This window comes from Sinohyriopsis cumingii, chromosome 13, assembly GCF_028554795.1.
Source record: "Sinohyriopsis cumingii isolate HCF-2022 chromosome 13, ASM2855479v2, whole genome shotgun sequence".
NCBI lineage: Eukaryota > Metazoa > Mollusca > Bivalvia > Unionida > Unionidae > Sinohyriopsis > Sinohyriopsis cumingii.
In genome coordinates this window covers 40750734-40776469 of record NC_142973.1, presented here as the reverse complement: position 1 = coordinate 40776469, position 25736 = coordinate 40750734, and the positions used below count along the sequence as shown (strand labels likewise).

At 33.5% G+C, this 25736-nt stretch overlaps 1 protein-coding gene across 2 annotated transcripts in view; it reads left to right on the top strand.

The window, feature by feature from the left end:
* The window catches only part of LOC149785272 (rab11 family-interacting protein 2-like), a 77104-nt gene extending 53994 nt beyond the window's left edge, over positions 1-23110 (top strand). The window contains exons 7-11 of one of the 2 annotated variants that reach the window (XM_089979139.1): positions 517-654; positions 7908-7995; positions 9066-9848; positions 14184-14329; positions 14754-23110. In XM_089979139.1, the coding sequence (XP_089835265.1) occupies positions 517-654; positions 7908-7995; positions 9066-9848; positions 14184-14329; positions 14754-14891 (1293 nt within the window). In that variant the 3' untranslated portion in view covers positions 14892-23110. The remainder of the gene's footprint in view (positions 1-516; positions 655-7907; positions 7996-9065; positions 9849-14183; positions 14330-14753) is intronic. The other variant, XM_089979140.1, reaches the window with a different exon arrangement.
* Positions 23111-25736: the final 2626 nt, after the last annotated feature.

Below are 25736 nucleotides of genomic sequence, written 5' to 3'. Positions count from 1 at the left end.
TGAACAAACAAAAATGTTTTATAATACCCAGAGTGAGGTATGCTTGCCTCTCCTGTTTCAACAAGCAAAGCTTTCTATATCTCTAATGACATGAAAGTTTGAGTACCTTGTTGTCTTTCTGGAGATAAAAATTAAAGAAAATCTCACTACAAAGAAAATCTCACTACTAAAACCTCTTTGATTTTATCATGAAAATGTGATCAATGATTTTTCCTCTCTAAATTGGAATTCACTCTGAAGGCATAAGATTTGCATTAAGAAGCTAATGCAGAATTCAAATTACAGTGCAGATTTCACTTTTGGCACTTGATGTCACTCTGAAGGTATAAGTTTTGCATTCAAATTCTGATGTTGAATTGAAACTACAGTGTAGATTTTTGATACATGATGTTTCAGCACTGATATTCATTTTGCTAAGTAGGTAATAAAACTGTTAGTCCATACAAATGTATTCACTTTGCTGTAAGTCATGTTTGCATTTTCTCACTACTAATCATTCCCCACTTCAATTATCAGCAATATAACAAACATGTAGCCGAGTACCCTGGTTGTTCACAGCATGCCTATAACAACTCTAACACCTCAGAAAATTCCTCCGTTAATTTTCCTGCTGTTGATATCTACGTCCCCAACTGGAAAGGGGAACAAGATGGGGTTTGTATTTCTTTAAGAATATTTATTTTTAGAAGCTCATTACTTTTAACCTGGAAATTATCATTTTTATCTTCAAATGTCTATTGTTCATACTTATCATCATTTATTTATGATATAACTTTTTACTTTGCAGTTCATTAATGTAATTGACCATAAAATATGCATCTATATTTTTGTTAAGTCAAAATACATCAGTTTAAGTTTTGAAATGTACATCATAAAAATAAATTTCTTCCAGTACTCAAAAATTTCCTAGATTAATTGTTTCAAAGTTTTGATCAACATTAGTGCTTTTGTATATATTGCAACTTGTTACCTATAAAGTTATCAGTAAGTTTTACTTACTCTAACTTCAACGGTATTACGAGTTGCTTGTGTTTTACGGCAAGTACCGTAAGGAATGAATATTTAGTATTTCTATCAGTATATTTACTGTTATCTTGATTATTTCAACACTAGTTCAGCTTTAATCCATGATAATACAGTGGAACCCCACTATAACGTGATAATTGGGGTCCAAAAAATTGGATCGTGTTAATATCGAGGTTGCATTAATGCAGGGTTTTACATTATTTTACTTTTTCCAGAGAACAACTCATTGGCACATATATGTGTATTCATGTCTAGTGTATATGATGAATAGGGTATCAACACCGTTTACTATCATGACGATGTGGCATTTAGTTCATCTATAATGTATGTCATTCCATTGAAAAATTGCACACAGATTTACAATATTCATTAATTTTTTCCCAGATCATTGTGTCTGAATTCAACGTCTAATATACAGCATGAAAAGAGTATCAACACCATTTACTTGCTGTCTGATATTATACCGTTGGGGCTTGAAATTAATCCATAATATACGTAATTCCATTGCAAAAATTGCATACATATTTAAACTATTCAATAATTTTGTCACACATCATTATGTGTCTGAATTCAATGGGAAAAGTTAACAGCAAAATTAGGTTAAGAAAGACGCAACACGTGTATGGTTCATTACGCTCCAGGGTCTATAAACGGTGTCTGTAAAAATTTCATAATGCCAAAATTTTCTCATATGCATTTTTATGTACATTTATCCATTGCAAATTTCCAATAATTAACGCTTGTACGCCTATTCATTTGAATGACTACAGCAAGAATAATTACCAATAAGCACATGCTTTCAGCGTGCAATAACTTTTACTTCAGATTTTGTGAATATCGAAAGAAACGTGTGAAAACTACTATGCTAATCATTGCGCAAAGTGCAGAGAATGACTTGCGTTTGTGAACTTGCTTTTCCATAACAGTGAAATATTTTTATAAAAAAATAGGAAATTAATAACGAGTTCATAAACAAACATCATACCCATGTAAAACCCAAGAACTAAGTGCAGGAGGTCTGCAATGGTCACGAGTCACTTTAAAAAAAAAGTTTGAGCTGAACACATGTACAATTTAATGCCCTCTCAATTTCCAGCTAATAAAATGGACATTATTTACTGGTCAACTGATTGCGTCTGATAACACTGCCAAGCCCAGCAAACATGTTGGCGGCTTTTGTTGATTTGATGTTTATTTTTGTCTGCTGCTTGGTTGTGTATGCAGTTAAGGAAGAAACACATGTTGGTTATTGTTTGAGCAACAATTGTATACAGAGTTAATTGAAGAGAATCACAAAGACGACTTAATGGCTTTACTCATTGACCAGTAATAAGTAATATTTCCGATAATGTTTATTTTGGCATAACACTTCAAGAACCTGGTGATATTGTTAAATTTCAGAAGCTATGCCACGATCGTATTATATTAAAATTCATACGTGAACTCTTCCCCAAAATGATAATAAACATTTTACACACTATTTCTCATACTTAAAAACACAAAAAAATTCCTTGTATGAGAAAAATACAAATACATGTACAGTAAAACCTGTCTTGAGAGACCACTGCTATGAGAGACCGCCTGTCTTGAGAGACCAGGTTCTCCATGTACAGATTTAGAGATTATATAGTGTTATAACCTGTTATGAGAGACCACCTGTCATGAGAGACCATTATGTTTTGGCAGAAGGGGTGGTCTTTCAAGACAGGTTCCACTGTATTTAAAATTTCAGGAACCACTCCAAGATCATATTAAATTCAAATTCATATGCGATCTTTTCCCCATAATAATACATTTTTTATACACTATTTCATGTACTTTAAACAAAAAATATTTTTTCATTTGCAAATGAATATACAAAATTTTGTGAGCCACGCCATGACTGCATTATATCCGAATTCACTTTATAGTTGGGCACTTTATAGGGGGGTTGCACTGTACAGTTGGACCCCGCTATAACACACTCCGTTATAACATGAATTTGGATATAACGCGGTCATGGCATGGCTCCCGAAATTTCAGGTATTTTATTACAGGTATTTTTCTCAAAAGCGAAAAAATTCTTATAAGTATGAAAAATTAAATACGTAAAGAGTTTTATTATCATTTTCGAGAATAGCTTGCATATAAATTCAAATATAAGACGACTGTGGCTGAAATATCATATACATGTATTATTCTCATACTCTTCTTAAAAGTGCGAAAAAGAACGTGTAGAAAATTTATTGTCATTTTGGGGAGGAAATCATGCACAAATTTGAACATAAAATAATCGTTGTGTGGCTCCTAAAATTAAAAAATGTAACCAATTTCTTATAGTTTTGTGCCAAAATAAACATCAGAAATACGAGAATCCAAACCAGTGGCTGGGCCTTTTGAGAACTTTGATCTTTGTTTATTGTTGAAAAATGACAGCTCATAAGTGTTAATATTATTATTACTGATCCTTGAGCAATGAAGCCATCATGTCTACTTTGTTTTTGTCTTGAATGCATGCCATATACAATTGTTGCTCTAATAATATCTGACACATGTTCTCTAAATTGCATACACAACTAAGCAACAACCAATGCGGTGGTTGATAAAAGATTCTCGCCAGAATTTATTAATCAATTAATTAAGTACATTGCTTATCATCAAAGTCAACTGCCGAGCTAAACTTGGTCAAATTAGGGGGCAACGATTTATAAAACATCAAAGAAACAAAAGCCACCATCATGTGCACGTGGCTTGGCGGTGTTGTTTTATGCAATCTATTGACTAGTAAATAATGTCATCCATTTCCTACAAATATACCCCCATTATTTAATGACAATTATTCTTGCTGTAGTCTTTCAAACCAATAGGAGTAAATGTGTTAATTAGTGGACATTTAGGATGGAAAATGGGAAACAGAAACGTAAAGCTTTTACTGTTAAAGAAAAGATTGAAGCATTGGACAGGATTGAGTCTGGTGTTAAACAATCACAGGTAGCTAAAGATTTAGGTGTGAATGAATCAACAGTTTGAGGATGGAAGAAGGAACAAGCAAAATTAAGAGAGATGGTTGTGGATATGCATGAAAGTGAGGGAATGATGAGGAAAAAAGCAGGACTAGCAGGAGACAACTCTGCGGCAAATCTTGGGATGCCATTACACCACGCTGCAATGAGAACTGCTGGGAGAAAGGACTTGGGGCAGCATTTATTATTACACAGGAAAACAGAGGCAACATCAGTGATGATGACAATAGTTTATTTGATGGATTTTCTGAGAATGATGTGTTCCAGGCTGAGATGGCATTTGGGGAGCTGATGCAGTCACGTGAAAGTGTTGATGAATGGCTCAATTTTGATAATAACTGCCCAGTTGCAGACCATGTTTCGGATGTGGAAATTATTAAAAATATTAAGTTCAATAACACCAATTGTGATGCTGACAATGGTGATGCTTCTGATGATGACAGTGAGGACACCACACCTGAGGATAGTCCACCATTAGCAACAGAAGCAGTCAAAGGTTTAGAGTGTGCTTTGAGATGGATGGAGATGCAAGATATCGACTATGTTCGAATTCTTCATCTGAGAACTATAATTGACTTTGCCAAGAGCAAACATGACAGTAGCGGAAAGCAGCTGAAAATCACATAGTTTTTCAAACAATAGTAATGTATTACAATTGATGGATGAGAATTGTAGTGGTATGACATTTATACAGACGCTGTTAATTAACCTTCGGACGTACTGTTTCATCATTCGTTACGTACACCCGTTACGTAATTTTTGTTATTTTTTTCTATTGAATTCAGTCACATAATGATCTGTGACAAAATTATTGAATATTTTACATCTGTGTGTGGATATTTTAGATGGAATTACTTGTATTGTGGATTCAATGTATGTTATGAGATTTGCTGGTGAGTACACGGTGTTGATACTCTATTCATGCTATAGATCAGACATGTATATATAAACTATACAAGTGTATGTACCAATGCATGGTTCTCTGAATAAAGTAATACATTATATATGCAATATATGTTATCACAGCAAATGTTTTTCTCATTTAATATACATTGATCTAAAATGGTAATTGTGCCAAAGAAGCATGCATTCTCGCACCCGCTTTTATTACCCCCCTCCACCTCCCCCTCCCCCCCCTCGTTAATTCCACAAATGTGTTGGTACTGTACATGGTTGCTTATAACACGGTTTGGTTCATAACACGGATTCTATGGCTCCCAACTACCGTGTTATAGCAGGGTCCCACTGTATTTTGAACACAAGTTTGTCCATAATGGATGCACATTCTATAAAAATTTATTCAAGTAGCAAACCTGTCTTTAAAGTGATTAATATTTATTTATTTCTTCGTAAGAATAAAGGAATATAAGGGCCATCGTAACTTATGGTCCTTCACTTCGAAAATTTTAATGTTGATTATGCCTGTTTTAGATGAGTTGACATTTCGTCAGCACACAGTAGATGCCCATCAGTTATCACTTAATAGACTTTGTAATGGATTCCTGATCAACTCTGTTATCACCTAATAGACTTTGTAATAGATTCCTGGTCAACTCTGTTATCACTTAATAGACTTTGTAATGGATTCCTGATCAGCTATGTTATCACTTAATAGACTTTGTAATGGATTCCTGATCAACTCTGTTATCACTTAATAGACTTTGTAATGGACTCCTGATCAGCTCTGTTATCACTTAATAGACTTTGTAATGGATTCCTGATCAGCTCTGTTATCACTTAATAGACTTTGTAATGGATTCCTGGTCAACTCTTTTTCGAACTAGATGTGAACAACTGCATTATTGCACATCACAAGAATTGTATTGCGGTCTGACTCCTGTTGTTTTTACTGTATAAGTTATACAGTTTCAGATATTTTAATTTACATGACATTTTCACTGTGTATTTAAAAGACTTTTGTGAATCACTACATATTTTGTTAACAGAAAAGGAAAAAAACAGATTTAAAAAGAATAGTTCTGCAATTGAGTTGATTGAGTAATAATGTGTTATTCCAAGATGTTAATTAAAAGAACTATAAATATATTCCAAATGTCAGATTAACATAACAGTATCTATATTAGCAGAAAGTATCCATATACATGTACAATAAAGGATCAAATAATGAATATATATATATATATATATATATATATATATATATATATATATATATATATATATATATATATATACTGTTTTGCCATGAAATTGCATGTAAAGGGTTATAAAGCTTTTTCCAGTGTACTACATTTAGTTATTAAGTAGAATGTGTTATAATGTGCTATAGTTGATTGGATTCATGTTTTGCAATGTTTCTACCCTATAATCAGTGTTGTCCCCTGACTGTTACACAGGGCTGGTGTGGTTTACCTAGGACATCACTTGAAATTAGATAATAATGATAATAATAATAATAATAATAATAATAATAATGCTTTATTTATAGAGGGTGACTCATTAGTCAAGGACTATTCTCCCTTGAGGCCCTCTAAATACATAATAGCACTTTTGAAGATTAAAGATTTGCTCAGTTTTGATGGTTGTAATATCAGTGCATTACCATTAGTATTTCTTGCTTATTCCATAGAAATGTTAAATATGCATGAATTCCATCAATATTTGAATGCAGAAATGCATGCTAAGGAATGAAAGCAATTGACATCAATTAAATGGTAATTTGTTCAGAGAAAATGTAAATGTTTTGTTGTTGAGCTTGCATGGGAGGAGTTCATTATCAGGGCAACAGGATGTACTTTAAGAACAACAAGGTGCATGTTGATGCCATTTCTGACAGGGGACAACACTGTCAGTTGTGATAGTGTTCACTGATGCCATTTCTGACAGGGGACAGCAGTGTCAATTGTGATAGTGTTCACTGATGCCATTTCTGACAGGGGTCAACACTGTCAATTGTGATAGTGTTCACTGATGCCATTTCTGACAGGGGTCAACACTGTCAATTGTAAATATTCATTCACTGATGCTGTATGCTTGATGCCTGACAAATTTGGATATGCTGATTGATTTTTTGCATGCTGTCATAAAGAACATTGGATGTATAAATAACATCAATGTCATTTATATTTTGCCTTTTGTCCCATGTATTGTGCTATGAATATATAAACCAGTTGTTAAGGTTTACAGCATATATTGCATGTCACCTTTTCTTCATCTACTGATATTATCTTGCATGTTTCAACTTAAAACAATTAAAATTTCAGTGAGAATTTTGAAAAAGAAATGGCTGGATGTTTGATGTGTCACAATACAGTATAAGATTTGAAAATATTTTAATTAATAATGTGTCAAGTGCATAGTCTTGACACTAATCTGCCATATGTTCTATTGATTGTAACATTGAAAATTTCTTGGATTGAACCATTATTTGAGATAATTTCGTGAATTAATCCATGTAATCAAAAACTCCATAATTAGTTCCTTCCATTATTTGATGTAACTTACGGTCATTTTGGCCAAAATGCTTGTTGGATGAGGGTTTAACCCGATTAAAAACTGTCGACTCTCAGCCATTTTGGAAGCAGCAGTACTGGTCAGTGAAGAATATGTATTTATTCATTTTAGTATATTTGCCTTGAAAATGAATAAAACACTGAAAAGCTAAGGTATGTACTTGTCAAATTTGAATTCAGATGGTTGTTTATGTACTTTTGGTATACAAGTCAGATCCAGCTGTGGACTGTATAGACCCAGGTCTGCTTTTGCATAATGCACTGGCAGTTCTGGGTCTGTGCAGTTTGTTAGGATGAATTAGTAAAACAAACAATGTACACCCTGATGTGTGATCAGGATCTGTGTTGTTGCAGTTGGATTCAAGTTGTCTGATGCGAGTACATACTGTATATATTTTGACTGTAGGATGATTCTCAGTTTCCAAGAAGTACTAACAGTGTGCCGCATAAAATCCAGATTCCAGGATCTGTAAAAGTCACCAGGAAAGAAAGAGGTAGGGTCTTACATTTTGGATACTCTACATACTTCAAAATTTTTTTGGCCTAATCTAAATTTTTTAACACCATGAATTAAATCACAAAACTCTTAACTCAAACTGCTGTCCATTGGTTTGAAAATCTTTAGGATGATCATTTCAGCTTGAAACCACATGATCATCATACCAGGAAAAGCTGCTGGCATCATGTCATTAATACTTTGATCATCCACCTATGAATGGCTTTGCAGTTTATTTAGAGATGAATTGAAAGCTGAAATTACAGATTTAATTGAAGCTTGGATGAACCAGACAATTTAAATCTAATTTATTATATTGTTAATAAGTTCTTTTTCTATCAACAAGTGATATTCAACAGTTGCTTATATTATCTATGTACAACCATCTATATATTTGTCTATCTGTCTTTGGTCTCCCTTTCTGTCAATACAACTGCCCTATGCTGATGAATCTGTTGTTAACAATCAATTCAATATTAATAGCCGCTGCCCAGGAATGCAGTTACATATATTTATACATACTGAAGGAACTGATTGCTCAGTCCATTCACATTCAGACCAGGAGCTTTCTCTGTAATTACAGCATGCATGAAACAAATATAAAACAACTTGTCAGTTTCTTTCAAAATGGTTTCAAACAGCAGTTGAAAATATTTGCAGTAATTTATTAGGTTTTTCATGTTATATGTGTCCGATGCAGTATCATTTAAATGCTTGAACTGAATAGATTTGCCTATCCTGTTCAAAAGATGGTGGAGATGAGTTGCTTTAGTTGTTTAATTTTGTGTTTGCTATATCAGCTATTGTGATTTTCTTTCTTTCTAACAGAAACAACTATCACTATATTTTTATTTGATGGTGCAGTAATCACTCTGACATAAATCATTATCTTCAAATTACTCTGTTTAATTTGATTTAAATTTTTCTTTTATTTTTATGGATTAATTTTCAGGTATTCAGTTTTCCAAAATATCTAACAAATGGAAGACATTCTTATTAAATCATTTACTTTATGTTTTTTGCATTTTATATAAGCAGTGCTGTCAAAAGAGTTGCTTCATTTTTCAGATTTCAAAAGCTTATCCATGCAATACTTATCAGATGGCTCGCAAACTCTCCCAAATCTGAAACGACGCAACCGTTCAGTATTAGATAACACAATATTTTCATCATCGTCAGAAAATCCATCAGTTTCTGATCAGTCAACATATTTGGAGTCAATTTTTCAAAAGGAATGTGAGGTGTACAACTCGATGTCTGATCCATGCAGTCAGTCCATTCTTGAAGAGGAAGACCGGCCGCAGCCAAATTTGGCTCGAGAATATCATGGAAGTAGTGAGACAATAACTTCATCTGACTCTGACTTGGATAGTTCAGCCAGCACTGATGATTCAGATCGACCCATTGAGCTGCCAAAAGTTCGACACAAATTGGGTGGCCCTAGCAGGCTTGAATCTGATCCTAGTGACACTGGCCCAGAGTCCACTGAAGGACAGGCACGGGACAATGGAGATGATTCTTCAACACATGGACAGGACAATGAGCATTATACTCAAGCAGATGCTGGTATTGAATGTAGTACCGAAAATGGGGAAATGAGATTAAGAGAGAAAATGGCAGTATTTTATGAGTCTGAAGCTTCTGGTGAAAATACACCATCAGATTTTGCTATGAGTGATGGTGGAAGTAGACGTGTCCAGAGGCAGTCTTCTAGGGAGTCCTCAGGGTCTGTCAGCAAGAGAAAAAAGAAGGTCACACCAGAGAGGGGCTTTGAGTTCAACTCTCCACCAGGCCATGATTTAGATGGGATGATCAGGAGAAGACGCAACAAAGAAAAATTCTGCAAAAATTGTAAGAAATTTGTATCCCTTAGTATGAAATCTATCCATAAAATTTATTTTATATGTTGAAAACATTCTAAATAATGAGGGATAAAATTATGCAATTGTGTTTTTGAATTGTAGCAAATTGCTGTGGACAAGCAATTCATTGTATATTCAAAGTATAGAGACAGTAGCTTTTGATTGCGATCCATTCATTTACTGCTGGCCTGATATGGTGCTTTTTAACCAATATTAAAAAACTATTATAAGACTCAATATAATTTATGTTTTTCTAGGTTGATTAAATTGAGTAGATAAGACTATTTCATGCCTGCAGAGCATTTTATGTTATAATGTCCATTTGTTCATCCATCACCATTAGGTTTCCACAAAATAACTTGAATTGTCCACCATCTACAATTATCAAACTGTGTTGTTGGCTTGCACTTGGAGATAAGAAGAACCCGATTGATTTTGGACTTGGATGTCAAGGTCACTTTGGAGAATAAAAATTGTTACAGCAGAATAACTCAGTTCTCCTTAACCTACAGTTACCAGACTTTGTGGTTAGCTTGAATGTGGGAGAAAGAAGAACCCTGTTGATTTCACAGTCAAGGTCAGGGTCACTGTAAAATAAGACAAATAGTATGGGTACAACACTTGTGCTCGGTAATAGTTAAAGTGTTTCCATGCTTGATGCTTGTGTAAGCCTTCAACTTAAGCATGGCTAGGTCGTGTAACTCACAATAATCTATAAATGGAAACCTGCAAAATTCCAAACTTAGTTTGTCCCCCTCCCCTTAAACCCCACTCCCCCCAACACTTGGTTATTAATTTGTTTTGAACAAGAGTAAATAAAAGCACCAATGGTATTATAAAAAATATTCAAAGTGCCCAGTATTGTTTTAAACATGTTGTTGATCGCATTGCCATTGCATATTCTTCAACACAAATGGAATGAAGCAGAAAGTGACTGGTAGGATTAATGTCTATGAAACAATATCAAAGTCTTGCAATCCATCAAAGAGATTGGCCAACTCTCCTTCTGGTGCTATATTCTTGCCAATGGCCACTGATCAAAGTCGGGAGGGATATGGGACTACAACTGTATGAATGGAATAAGTTGGCTTCTTACTGTATGAAAAGAATAAGTTGGCTTCATACATAATTTGATGATGAGACCATTAACTTTAAAGGCTTAAAACACATTTTACAGTTTGTCGGTGCATGAATGCAGACAGTCTCATTTTTTCCAGTACAGAGACAAATTTTATCAGTAAAAACTGGCATATACTGGTGTAAAGGAGCCTCTGATGATCAACAAAAATGATAGATTTTCACAAACAGTATTGGTCAGTTATGTTTTGCTGCAAGTCACAAGTCAACTCTAACAACAAAAAAAAACTTTTTAACACATTAACCCCTAGCGATGAGTTAACGTGGCAGGAGGTAGTAGCCTACTGCTGAGCTCTGTAGTGTCCTGGTCATGCATGATACACTAAAGTGGGTGGTATTATAGAAAGGTAGACAGATGTAGCTCTACAATGATACCAAATAATCTGGAATTTCTAGTTGCACTACAAAATACAGAGGGAAAAACCTCATTTTTTGGACCTGATTTTTTTCTACCCACAATTGGCCTGTGGTCGGGATCCGATTTTGTGTCCGGATTTTTGACTTTTTGGTCAGAGATTTAAGGCAAACCAGTATGAACTGCAAACAGACAGATGAGCCTTTGCAAAAAGCAGGATAAGATGGGCATTTGGAATAAAGAGTGGTCTCGAAAAAAAAGAAAAAAAAGAACTCCATCTTTTACCCTTCTGCTCATGCGCAAGCCAAATAGCCAATGAAAAACAATGTTGCTAACACAACTAGGCAGTATGTTATTGAAAGATCACCTGGGATTTGATGTTTTCGGATCTGTTCAGAAATAGCTTTCAAAATGTGTTTCCTACTCAAATTTCATGAGAAAACGACAAAAACCTCCAGGGTTTAATGTGTTGAAAAAAGGTATAATCCTACATGTACATGTACTTAAATTGGCCTAGATTTTGGACAGCGTGATTGTCCTACTGAGGCTACCAAAGGGATGAGGCAATTCACAGGGAAATAAAAAGAACTTTAAACCACTGACATTCTTACAGTAACTTAAGTGGTATAAAAACATGTGACTTGTTAACTTAATCTCATTTAAAAGACCTCCAGTCTTCTTTTTTCTGCAGCCAGGCATGCCCGAATTATTACAGTGCGACCCCACTATAACATGAATTCGGATATAATGCGGTTGTGCCCTGGCTTCCAAAATGTAATATAATCATTCACTCATGAATATTTGTTACTATTCAAAGTACATGAAATAGTGTATACATTTTTTTTATCATTTTGGGGAAGAGATCGTGTATGAAATTGAATATAATATGATCGTGGCCTGGTTCCTGAAATTTTAAATACATGTACATGTTTTTTTCTTGTACCCAGATTATTATTATATACGTGAAATAGTGTATACAAAAAAAGTGCGTGTATGTGTGTGTGTGTGATTTGGATTTTTAACGTAGCTTTAACAATTTTTCAGTCATATCGCTATGATGTCTGCAGTGTGGCAGTTTATAGTGATGTCTAGCACTTGGGCATCATGCCGCAGACATATAGCATGATGTCCCACTCAGTCACATTATCCTGACACCAGGCCGATCAGTCCTAACACTAACCTTTTAATGCTGAGTGCCAAGCGAGGCAGCTGTTAGTACCATTTTTGTAAGTCTTTGGTATGACTTGTCCAGGGATCAAACCCACGACCTCCTGCATCTGAGGCGGATGCTCTAATCACTAGGCCACTGGAGCGGTCACAGATTATATATGAATTAGAATATAATATGATCATGGTGTGGTACCAGAAATTTTAAATACATGTACGTGTATTTTTATCATACCTGGAAAAATGTTTTTTTTTAAATGAGAAATAATGTGTAAAATGTTTATTATCATTTGGGGGAACAGTTTGCTTTTGAATTTGAATATAATATGATTATGGCATGGCTTCTGAAATTTAACAATTTCACCAGGTTCTTGAAGTGTTATGCCATAATAAACATTATCGAAAATGTTATCCATGAGTGAAGCTAGTAAGTCATCTTTGTGATTGACTTAAGTTAATTCTGTATGCCAAACAATAGCCGACGTATGTTTCTTCTTTAACTGCATACACAACCAAGCAGTAGACAATGCAGTTGTTGATAAAAGATTCTGGTACTTCAGATGCATAATCATTGTTCTGCATAGATTTGTTAACTAAACCCTGATGTCTCGTTACCTGGTTATGTCAACGATTTTTTTACACCCTGATGTATTTGAGATAAGCAGGTTTGACTGTATCTTAAAACATTTATGAGAGATCTTATAAAGTTTTTATAAGATCTTATACAGTTTATGCGATATCTAGAGTTTGGAATAAATAATCACTTGGCTTGACATAGAAGTGTATTATTGACACATTGTTAAGGTTTTGGTTAAACTTTTTTGGTTGCATGTTTCCTAAATCTCTTAGATAGATTTTGTTTATTCCTGGCATGAATTTTTTTGAAGCTAAGATAATCCATTCTGCAACATGCTCATTTGCTCATTTTACCTTGGGCTATAGTCATAAAAAAATGTGCAATGAGGTTTTGGTTTTAAACAAATGTGATTTGCTTGTATTTCTGAAGCCTCATGACAAAATCTCATCATACTTGGCATGAATCTTTATGAATCTAAGACAATTTATTCCATGACCATTTGACCTTAGGCATAGTAATCTGACCTTCACTTTTCCTTTATGTTTGAAATCAGTAGAAATGTCAGTGATTTTATTAAGTTATTGCCCTTTTTGACTTGAAGCAGGATGCCATGTGACATGATTTTGTGAATACGACTGCTATTACAGTTTTCACTGGATTGCTATGAAAGTTAGAACATACTATGGTCATTACTGGATGATAGGCATGTGGATCTGTACTATTTTCAGATTTATTTACTTTATTTGTTAGTATAGACTCCTGTTGATCATGGACTAAGGTTAGGATGTGGGAGAGGCAGGGGTGTATTTAGATAAATAAATTATCACCATTCCTCTTGTTCAGAATATAATGATTAAAACATGTATAATTCACAGTGAAGAGTACCTGTCAGTCCTCATGATGATAGTTTTATGTTAAAGTACCCTCATAAGGCTGCTGAATTTAAGATGGTGGGCTATCCGGTGAAATTTTTCAGACCCCAGTTAACAATAAAATCTCAGTCTTAAATTTTTCACCATCATGCATGCGTTGTATTTACTGTGGCTCCTTTTAAGGTTTACAACTTTTTCTATAATGACTCTTTGCAGTAGGCAGTCGGAGATACTCAATTCAAGGCATTGGCATGCGGCAGAAGAGGTCCATGTCAGACACCTGTATGGTGAAAAATCCTTTGAATCGTGAGGACTCACTGCCAGATGACCTTATGGCTGTCTACAAGAACATGACCAGAGAGGTAATATGTATTCCAGCACCGTAACATAAATTTAAGTCAGACTTGCTACAAAGACCACCTGTTAAACAATCACCTGCCTTTAACAGCCTTTTCTCAAGATCCTTTACACACATTTCTGAAAAGTAAATGCCTGATAAGCAGTCATAAGAGGCTTATCTTATGTTTTATGGATTTTTTTATGTGTTACTTGCCTTTTATTTTCTTTTATTTTGAATAAATTTGACAGAATTTTAACATCTTTACTATTTATATATTGTTGTACTTCATGTTTACATTTATTAGGAAGTGTTTATATTTCAAAATTCTTCACAAAACCATGTGGTTCAGCAGACATGCAGTTATGTTTCAGGAAGTTGCTTTATTTCTCATTGTTGTCATTTTTAAGTATAAGTGTAAAACTTACGGATTTTTTTATCCTTTCCAGGAGCTGACCCGTTTAGTCATCATCCACAAGGCTCAGCTGATCCGAAAGGACCAGTACATCAGGGACCTGGAACGGTACATTGACAACCTTTTAGTCAGGGTCATGGAAACCACCCCAAAACTGCTGCAGAATCCATAACCCTAGTCAATCTTGGACATACAGCGCAGTTCCATGCAAGATAAATGATGAAAGTACTTTAATATCTCAGATGTGATCCTGATAGCCTTAGATTGTAGTCTTTTCACAGACTGTAACTTGCAAACTTCTATTTTAAACTTTTCTAGCAGGGACTTAAAATGGTTTATTCATAACAGTATGTTATAACAAGAGAAGAATATATGTGTACATTTAGGTTATAATGTTTTTTTAAAATTGAAGAATTTATGCCTGGCAGAGAAACATTCAAAGTCCTTTGTGAATCCATTGTACAGCAGATTGTGCAAGTACTATGTTGTTGGCATTATTAGGAGGCATATTGTGAGGAATAGACATTTGAATGCACCATTTACAGAGTTATTTGCACGACTTGTTTTTGCTTAATTGGGCTGAACAATTTACTTTGAAGGGAAACGCAAAACTTAATTCCATGGTTGGTATTAAAACAGGTCTCTTAACCCTTTACCTCGTAGCATCTGTTACTGTGTAGACTGTCATTATATATATGCCAAAGTCATTTGGTGCAGTGTGCTATAAATAGAACACTTATTACCTAAATGATTGTGTGCAAAAAAGTCAGCTTGTAAAATTTTGATCAGTGCAGTTTATGCTAAGTTCAACATAAATTCAAACCATTTTAACCTCTTTATAGATAATTGTTATCTACAGATAGGTCCAAGAGCACAGTCATATATTTATGGCTGTATAATTATTTTTCACCCAAGAATTTTGTATATGCTTAAAATTTTTGAGAGAATGCATTCATTGTCAAGTCACTGTATGACCAACCATAGCAGACCTTTCTCAACCTTTAGCTCTACCAGTGTTCATTGGCAATAGTTGTATTAATGATATCATCCAGATTAGATAAATTATCGAAAATCAGTTTTACCTACATCATTTTTGGAAACTAAATCTGATTTGTTGAAGCCGTTCTGGTCACAATTTTAATCACCCAGACTCAAAAATGGGCTGTGTGAAATCTGCAGTCTTCATTTTGGATAGTGGCAAATTCAACCCAGATGTTTTTAATAGCAGATTATGGCTATATCTTAAATTGCAGTAACATGATGTCACATAAACAGTCGTTTATCTCAGTGCTTATTGTTTCTAATAGAGGTTTTACTCAAAAGTGGTGCTACAAAATCCAGCTCAAAATAGTTGATGTTTACTGCAGGCATCGAAATACTCTTCATGCAGATGGTGTAAAGGTGTCCATTGTGTTTGTATGCAAACTGTACCACTGCATGGAAATGTGCTTCCATTAGAATGTGGCATCCAGAGGCACTTATGTGAGATAAAGGGTTAAGAAACAAATAATCTTTGAGAAACATAAATCTGCTTTGGACAGTATTATATATATATATATATATATATATATATATATATATATATATATATATATATATATAAACACACACACACACACAGCCATGGTTCTTAGTTAGGTTCCAAACAGTTCACAATTTAACCATATAGGTTTAGTCATCAAGTGTTTGGGAACATGCATGCATGTTTAACATATAACATACTGAAACTGAAAATTTTTGAAGAAAGGCTTGTATTTTCTAACTACAAGTATCAATACACATCTTTCTAACTACAAGTATCTACACACACTAACTAGAAGTATCTACACACATCTTTCTAACTACAAGCATATACACACATCTTTCAAACTACAAGTATCTACACATCTTTCTAACTACAAGTGTCTACATACACTAACTACAAGTATCTACACATCTTTCTAACTACAAGTCTACACACACTAACTACAAGTATCTACACACATCTTTCTGTCTACAAGTATCTACACACATCTTTCTAACTAAAATGTCTAAACAGATCTTTCTAACTGCTAGTCACCATGCATAATCAAAATTATATCAGTATCTTAAATATTCCTAGACTGAATATACTGTTGACTTAGATTGACTGTTGTCCAAAAATTGTCAAATGCTAAGTATTAAATAATGGCTGTTTGAGGTTCTAATGACAGAACTTCATCGCCATAAGATGAAAATCATTGTTCACACTGTTTCAAAGCAAAATTGGGTTGTGATATAACCAGTTAAATTTTTTGTTTTGTAAAATTTCATAATTTTTATCTGGAACTAAATTTATCTTTAATAATCATGATCTGCTCTGAATTTGGCCACATTCATATTGATTGATTAATTGGCCACATTTATATTGATTGATTAATTGGCCACATTCATATTGATTGATTAATTGGCCACATTCATATTGATTAATTTAAAACACACTGAACACAAATTTTGCAAAAATGTTGTCCTTTTGATCAGTTGTAAACATAGTCCATATTTATAGGGAATCAGTAAAAAAAAGGCACTTGTAGTTTATGGGACATTGTTTCCCAGAGCTTGCTTTATTAAGAATTCCACAAACTCGTGCAGGAAAAATAAGTAATAACTGAAGGAGTTTTTTTAAAAAATCTTTCAGTTTAATTGTTTCATTTTGATATTGGCAAAAAATCCACACTTTTGGCTATCCATCTGCATATCCACAATTTTCATTTCAAAAAATCCTAAGATGCAGAAACGTCTGTAGATGCAGACTGCCTGAAAACATATAGTAATAGAAATAGTACTCATTCTGTCCATTAAGGCCATTGTCTTTCAAATTCAGGTGTCTTCAGGACGTTCCTTTGTTAATAACATTCTTAATTTTCCAGTTAGCTTGATTTATTAAATTCATGACTGATGCAAATATTTAAAATTACTCATTTATGTATAAATATTCCAAGCACAATACATAGAGAATATTATTAGCATAAAGGTATTATATTTATATCATATCTATTATTAGCTTCTTCAGCAGCTATCACTTCGGAAAAAAACTTTCAGTATTTTTTTTACAATGCTCTTGTTTATAATATTTTTTTATTACAAGGTTTCATTTTGTTCCAACTAACAATATAATTTGAGAATTATTTTTCAACTTTTGGTATATTGTGTGTTATAATAATTTTCTCTATATTGCTTTTTGAATCTCAAGAAAACTCAGAAGTCATGGATGTGTAAAACTAATTGCAAAAATATGATTAGTTTTATAATTACATTTTCTGGGGAAAAAAAACTGGTGAAGTCTACCATACATGTTTGATTCCACTTGAACCACCATTTTTTATAGTTAATAGTCATTTAGAATAATATTACATTGTTTTCTTTTAAAACAGAATTGTTATATAATAGGTTGTGAACTTTTCTCCACAGTGAGTCACAAATTTTCTGTGATATCAAATTTGATCATATTTGATAATGTATACAATTTGTGATGCATGTTAAATGATGATATACATTTTAATTTTGTCTGCATTTCCAACTTGTCCATTTGTTTTATGTCAAGGTAAAAACTTTATATTGGGATGATAAACACATTTTTTGTACTAATTTTGCAACAAGAGGGGAGATTACAAAATTTTCAACTTTTATTGTCTGAAAAATGACTGATTTTCATCATTAACATTTATTATGGCTGATATAAATAAACTGCTTGATTGCAAAAATTACCCATAATAAATTTTATGAAAAGAAAAATCATGAGCATTTGACCCCATGGAAGTTCTTTTGTTCAGAATTGCTACATTTCATGTTTAAAGATGTTAATATTTTTCACTGTTGATCTGATCAATTCATGCTACTGACATGCTTGGTAAATAATGTTAGCATTTACCTTGGCAGTCTAAATTGTACAGTTATTTCATTAGATGATTTACATTATTTCAAGGCATTTTCTCAGATGTTTAACCTCATTTTATATGTCAGTCTACTTCATCTTACGGCACTCACGTGTACAGTTGTTGTTGATTCATGTATAAATAACAAAATAATTTCTCTCACCTTGAGCAGTCTTCTCCCAAGTAAACATTTACAACTTAAATGTAGTAATAAAACTTAACATTTGTATAAAAAAGTATAAAATGGTATTTGTTAAAAATATTTATTCATGCACAATATGAGTTGAATAATTATTTCAATTGCTTGCTGGCTTGTGTTAAGTTCTCATGCTGCTGTAAATTATTTTTTCAATTCAGTTATGAATCTTGTGTTCTTCATCTAGGAACATCCATTGCACACTGATAAAGTGTGTGAGATTTACAAAAAGAAATGTTTCATGCATACTTCTTTTTTTGTTATGTTGTTATATATAGATTCATATACAGGGTTGTAAGCAGAACAAGTGCACTTAGACCAGTTTTATTTAATGCAGCCATAAGGCAGAGCTTTTCATGTTTTGATATTATTCATCCATCAGTCTAGTCGTTCTGACATCCTTTTTCATTCCTGCAGAATAACTCGAGTTATCCACCATCTACTATTACTAGACATTTTATGTAGCTTGCACCAGGGGTAAAAAAGAAACTGGTCAATTTATGTTTAAAAAAATTTCAAAAGCATAAATCAAGGTCCCAAACTGGAAGAAAAATGACTATTTACACAATGACATGACTTGTGTAATAATTACAGTTTTCAACTATGTACCTTTACCAACGTTTATTGATGACTTTCACTTTGGGAAAGAAGAAACTTCGTGACTTTGGGTAAATAAGTCGAAGCTTAAGGTCAGTTTGACTGAAAAATGAAAAATGGTGATTGTCTAAGAACTTTTGTTATGCATCATATATCTTGACCAAAGTTTGTGGAGGGCTTTCATTTAAGATAAGGAAGAGGCTTATTGATTTTGGGATTCAAAGGTCAAAGGTCAGGGTTATTGTGATTCAAAGAAAAATGGGGCTTGAACAATTACTTTTGTTCTAGATCAAGTTCATTGACCAAACACAGTGGATGTCTCACACATAGGGTAAGAATGAAACCCATATATTCTGGAGTTTAGAACTGCATACCTTGACAAAATATCAAGGTCATTTAGACCTATTGGTCACTGACCACCAGTCAGTGCCTATGTAGAAGATTGTTAAACATAGGTGGGTATATCATGTACTGTTTACAGTAGCTTTGTTAAAGTTAGATATAGATCTGTTCATGCGAAGAAAAAAAATTCTTTTAAGGATTTATGCTTATGATTTTGTTTTTTTATACAGATTTGTTGTTTATATTGGTGCTTGTGCATATATTTTTTTGCATTATTTTTCAGTATTTTCACTTATCGGAGGCATATATAAATCTAGATTGCTGTTACAAGTGGATATTTATTTAGATGACAATACCATTAAGATGTCTGATTTTTTTACACTTTGGAAAGCTTCATGAGGTTAATAGAGGGATATCAACAGGACAAATATACATGTTAAGTATATCCTTAACCTTATTGCTGTTGCAGTAGCTAAATCATATGCATTCGGATGAATAGAATTAAGTTTTTCTTGACCATTTCTAGTCATTTTTTAGCTTGCCTCTATTAAATAAATGTGAGCTTTTGTTCTACCCCCAGCAGATGTGAGTGGTTGTTTACCCCTGGCATCAGTGTTTGCACATATAAAAATATACACATGTACATTCTCACTGGATCTTAGCCATTCATTCTCTCGGTGTCCAAGAGAGCAGTTTAAAGTGGGTTTCGTAGCTTTGTATATGTACATCATTTATGCTTTCTTGGTTAAGTTATTGCATTTTAGTTGGGTTATAGCACTAGTATGCATGTTATTAAACCTGAAAACTTGGTGAGAGAATGTATTTTGATAAGAACCACACCCTCATAAAAGTAGATAATTGTGATGTATACTTTGTCACTGATTTGGATTCAGTTGACTGTCTTCAGTTTATTTCTTAAGCAGTTCTAGCCAAAATCATCAAGGCAGATGATTGTAGGCATCTCTAATAGTAATCTTATGCTTACAGCAAGGCCATTTTATCGAACATTCTTCTGGCTTTACACCTCCACTCGGATATCATTGGAAAAGATCTTCATCTTTTTCATTGATTTATGCCCAGTCAAAGTATGTATATGATACAACAGCAAGTCAGCACAGTAGTGGCTGTAAAGTGTTACAAGTCAAGTTATAAAAATATACATATTTTTAAAATTGCAAAAACAAAGGTCTTGTCACGATTACTTAAATATAATTTTCTTTCTCAGCTGGGGCCCTGAGTGGCCGAGTGGTCTAAAGCGCTCACTGTTACGGATCACTGCCATCTCACCTGTCTGCGTGGGTTCGAGTCTTAGGCTTGGCTAACAAGGGTATGAGAGAAAGCTTGCCAGTAGCTTCTCATGGGTTAGTGATTCTTCCTGGGCTCTTCCTCCACCAGTTATACTGGCCGCCATGTATAGCCTATCTAGTGCTGAAAAATGGCGTTAAACCCTACAACAACAACTACTTTCTCAGCTTGATAATTAATATTTCCAATAGCTGCTGGAGACTACTGCAAGCTTTGTAGAGGCAAGTTGGGTAATAGTTTATTACATTCTGGTTTGAAAGATAATTGAGGAAAACAAAAATTGCTTTAAATAGATAAATTTAAATGTTAATGTTTTGAAATAACAACAGTGTGTGGTCAGCCTACTTTATATTTAGATGTTATTTTTTGCATAAGTTGTGAGGTGATTCCATTTATGAAATTAAGGTGCTTCAGATTTTTTTGGACATCTTTTATAACATATAAGATTAGTAGATCTGTACAATTAAATAACCATGTTCGAAAATCATAAAATTTACTTGCTGTGAATAAACATAGTTTACCTTGTTTTTATATCCCCTTCAAATGGGATATAATTTTAATAGTAATTATAATTAATAATAATAATTAATCTTATATTCATCCAGCACACAAGTTTATTAGCGCAACTAACCCTGTACTTTTTTTGGGATGGATTACCATAAAACTTGGTATATATTAATAATAACCATGAGCATAATCTGAAACATGTCTGCAGATCACGCTGACCTTACTAAAGCTTTCGTATTATAGCAGTGTATGACACAATTTAGTCCCACAATATTTGATTGATTGCCATGAAACTTGCCAAAATGCAAGGTCTGTGCAGCTGTGATAAATAGAATCTCAAGCAAATGTTAATTACAGCAACTGCAATATGCTGCAAACATTCAATGCCTGACACAATTATAATACCAAAGACTTTTAACTATAGTGTCTTCATATCTATTAATGACTGTCAATTGTTACCTGAGCTTTGATACTAAATCAGGCATTGATTGTTTGCACCATTGATATCATGGCTAAGTATGACAGTTATAAAAACTTATTAACAAGAAAAACATGCCAATCATATTCCGTTGTGAACTTTATTATTTGTTTCATAAATATATCTAATACACATGTAAAATTATCCATGTACATGTATTTAATAACATTCTTCATAAATATATCTTTGCTATGGGATATAGGGCTGTTTCTGAAAGATTTTTTCAAGCATTCCACCATTTGTGAAATATTAATTGGTATTGCAGATGTAGAGCATTCAAATTAGTCTGGTGTACCCACCACCAACCATGTATCAGTAAAAACAAGTGCCTTCCAACCCTTCTTGTATCATTTAACTACCCTCAGCATATTGATACCAATTTGAATCCAGAATTGAAATATTTAGTTCAGGTCAGTATTAAAATGGCTTTATTAAAGTACAGGTCCACACTGGAGTAGGAAATGGCTTGAGAGTTTTCAAGGATATCGTTTACAATTTATATGATATTTACATTCCAGATCTTTTATTTTTAACATTATACAGAAATGTTAAGCCTAATGAAATAGAGGATAATAAAGGCAGCACAGTCAACTTTGAAAATAATGAATCTGAGGCTTAATTGATTTTTCCATGGCAGTGGATGGGTGAGTGGCTGTGTGTGGATATAGTATAGTTTTGGGATTATTTCTTCATCAGAAAGAAACTGTTTACTCAGGATGTTATTATATTCAATTTGAATATAGGATAGGTCTCAATAATCTTCCTTTTGTGTCCTCTCTTAGAAGAAAATTGTTATGTGGCAGATTAAATCAAGTGTAAACTATTGTCCTGTGATAGAGGTTTTCATATATTAGCATCAGATTGTTGTTAACTGTTGTGAAGAAAGAGATTAGTGTTACAAGATTAATAGAAATGTTATAAATGTTACTTGGACAAATATAAAATATGCTCTCCCAGTTATCAATCATATCCGGTTAAATATCTTTGTATATTTTCTAGTACTTGTGGATTTTCAGTTTATATTATGCATACAGACAACTATTTATTGGAATAAAGGAGAACTAGAAGATCAAGACGTTTTCATTTGTTTTATTGACACAGATGATCGAGTTAATGTCTCTACTATCAGCCAACAGCAGTACAGAGGGCAGGTTCTTGGGAGGGTGTTGTTGAATAAAATTAAGGTAGCTTATTTTAAAAACAGCATAGTTGATCAATTCAGCTTTTCACTGTAGTCACATGACTATGATGGAATGTGTAGTGAATGTACATCGGAACCTAAATAAAGCTGTATTGCTCTGAGAACATGTCTGATTTATCTGCCTACTAAAGATGAACATGGTGGCAATGATGACCATCTAAGGATGCATCAACAATTGTGCAGTTTTAGAGGTAAACTGATTTCAGAAGTTATACATTTTACATGCTTTATCACAGTGTCACTTACCATTGGTCTAGTGGTGGGAAAACTAACAGTAATGTGTCTGACATCTCCAAAGCATACTCTGCTTACCTCCAATATTAAATGTAACTGACATTAATGTCTCAGAAAACTGAAAGGAATGAAAAAGACAAGTGTAGATTTACCTAACTACAAGTGGAGTGATAAAGATGACAAGGTACAAACGAATAATTCTGCAGGAATGCATATTAAGTTCTGGAATGTACTGTGCCAAGAACCTTTTAACAGCTTCCTAACTGGGCTTAGGATGAGAGTTTCATAAAGATGCAAAGAATGATAAAACAGTTTTTATAGTGACAGGACAAGTAAAGGAACTTTTACTCGGAGAAGACAAGCTGAACTTTGAAAAGACCATACAAAAATGTCGTACATTTGAGCCCTCAAATAGGCATTTAAAAGATCTGAGGTAAACTGCCTCTAGCAGTCAGACTGAATAAATTAACTCCTGGAAATAAAGCACAAACCCAAAGCCAAAGGAAGAGATTCTAACAGTCTACCTGGGATTGGCAAACAACAAAATAAACTATCCTCACCAGTTCACGGTAAAATCAGCATTTGATTTAAGGAATGTAATTTCTATGGACACAAATACAAGTTAAAGAAGGAAAAGTGTCCGGCATAGGGGAAAACATGCGACATACGCAAAAGGGAGAAATCATTTCAAAGTGAAATGCAAGAAAATCAATTTAGTTAGTATTAGTACAACGCACAAACAAACAGATGATGAAAATTGGCTTAATACTATAGAAACCAGTCAGAAAAGTAGAATTTCTGCATTAATGAATGTCGACGATTGTGAAGTGTGTTTCCAGTTAGCAGCACAAATGTCAACACTATATGTAAGAAGTATGTTCTGAAAGAACAAGTTAGGCTGACAACACTAACCTTAAAAATGTGGAATAAGTCACACACGAGACCACTTGGAGAAGCTAACCTGAAAATACTTAACCAGCATACTAAGAAACAACCACTACTCTAGTAACTGTACCAAACGGCTACATGTGTTATGTATATTTAATTTAATTGTTTGTTTGTTAGTTTTACATTCTGTATTCCATTACAAGTTATTGTAATGTAATATTGTTTACTGGACTTGATTTTTTTCAGAATTAAGTTCCATTCTGTTTGACTTGATTTTTTTTTCATTGATGTAAATACCTAATAATAGAAACATTATATCTAGATGCTGACCTTAAAATCAGCAAGTTTTGGTAAACAATTTGTTAAAAATTTAATTCTTTCTCAGAGTAAGAATCATTTAGTTGAATAAGGTCATACCTGGACTACGTGATGTGAGGCATGTGTTAATTCGTAAACAAACTTCTATTTTTTCCAGAAGAATGAACTCTTGACCCCTCCATCCAGGTATTTGTTTTGCATTTTAGTTAGTCTTATAAGTGATGTTATGATAAGAATTCTATCAGTCGTGCCTTAACACTTGAGACGTCAAGTTGATTTATGGTGTGTCCAATTTGGTGATGAATTTTTATTTATTTTCTTCAAATTATTGAACTTCAAGTGATTGTTTTCCCTAGAAATACTAAAGTGCTACAATAATTCTTGGACAAAGACATTTACTGGAATTTATACAGAATTCAAAAACTGGAATAATATTTTCTGTGATTCAACAAGAGACTGTTGACACATCAGTACAACACTGACTATTGCATATGTCATCGCCTTCCATCTGGGATTTGAACTGTGATTCACTTAGAACTTTTCATTGATAAGACTTGTGTTTTTTAATTCTTGGATTACAATTTGGATTCAATTCGCAATACCGTTAAGTTCTTTTTTCTCAATTTTTTACTTTGTAGTCTTGAGAAAGAAATTATTTGTTCAATTTTACAAAGCTTGTTGTCTTCACTCTTCTATGTCACTTTTTTTTTAGAGCATAGACTCGTAACACATGAATCTCTTCAGATCAAAAACTATTCAGCAAAGGGATTGATTTCTATTAAAAGTGACAGCTTTGCAATGGTTGACACTATGAAACTCGGTGATGTAAGGGATGCAACTCGTACAGTCAACAAAGAAATTCCTATGAAAATATTGCCATGTAAAAAGTTGCCACTCTCACTAAAACAAGATGTGAAGAGAGAACTAGATAAATTAGCCAAAAGATAAGTTCTAATACCTTTTACTGAATGGGTTACTCAGACATCTGTTGTACAAAAGCAGAATAGAAATTTGCATAGATCCACAGCCACTCAATAATGCACTCATGAGAGAACACA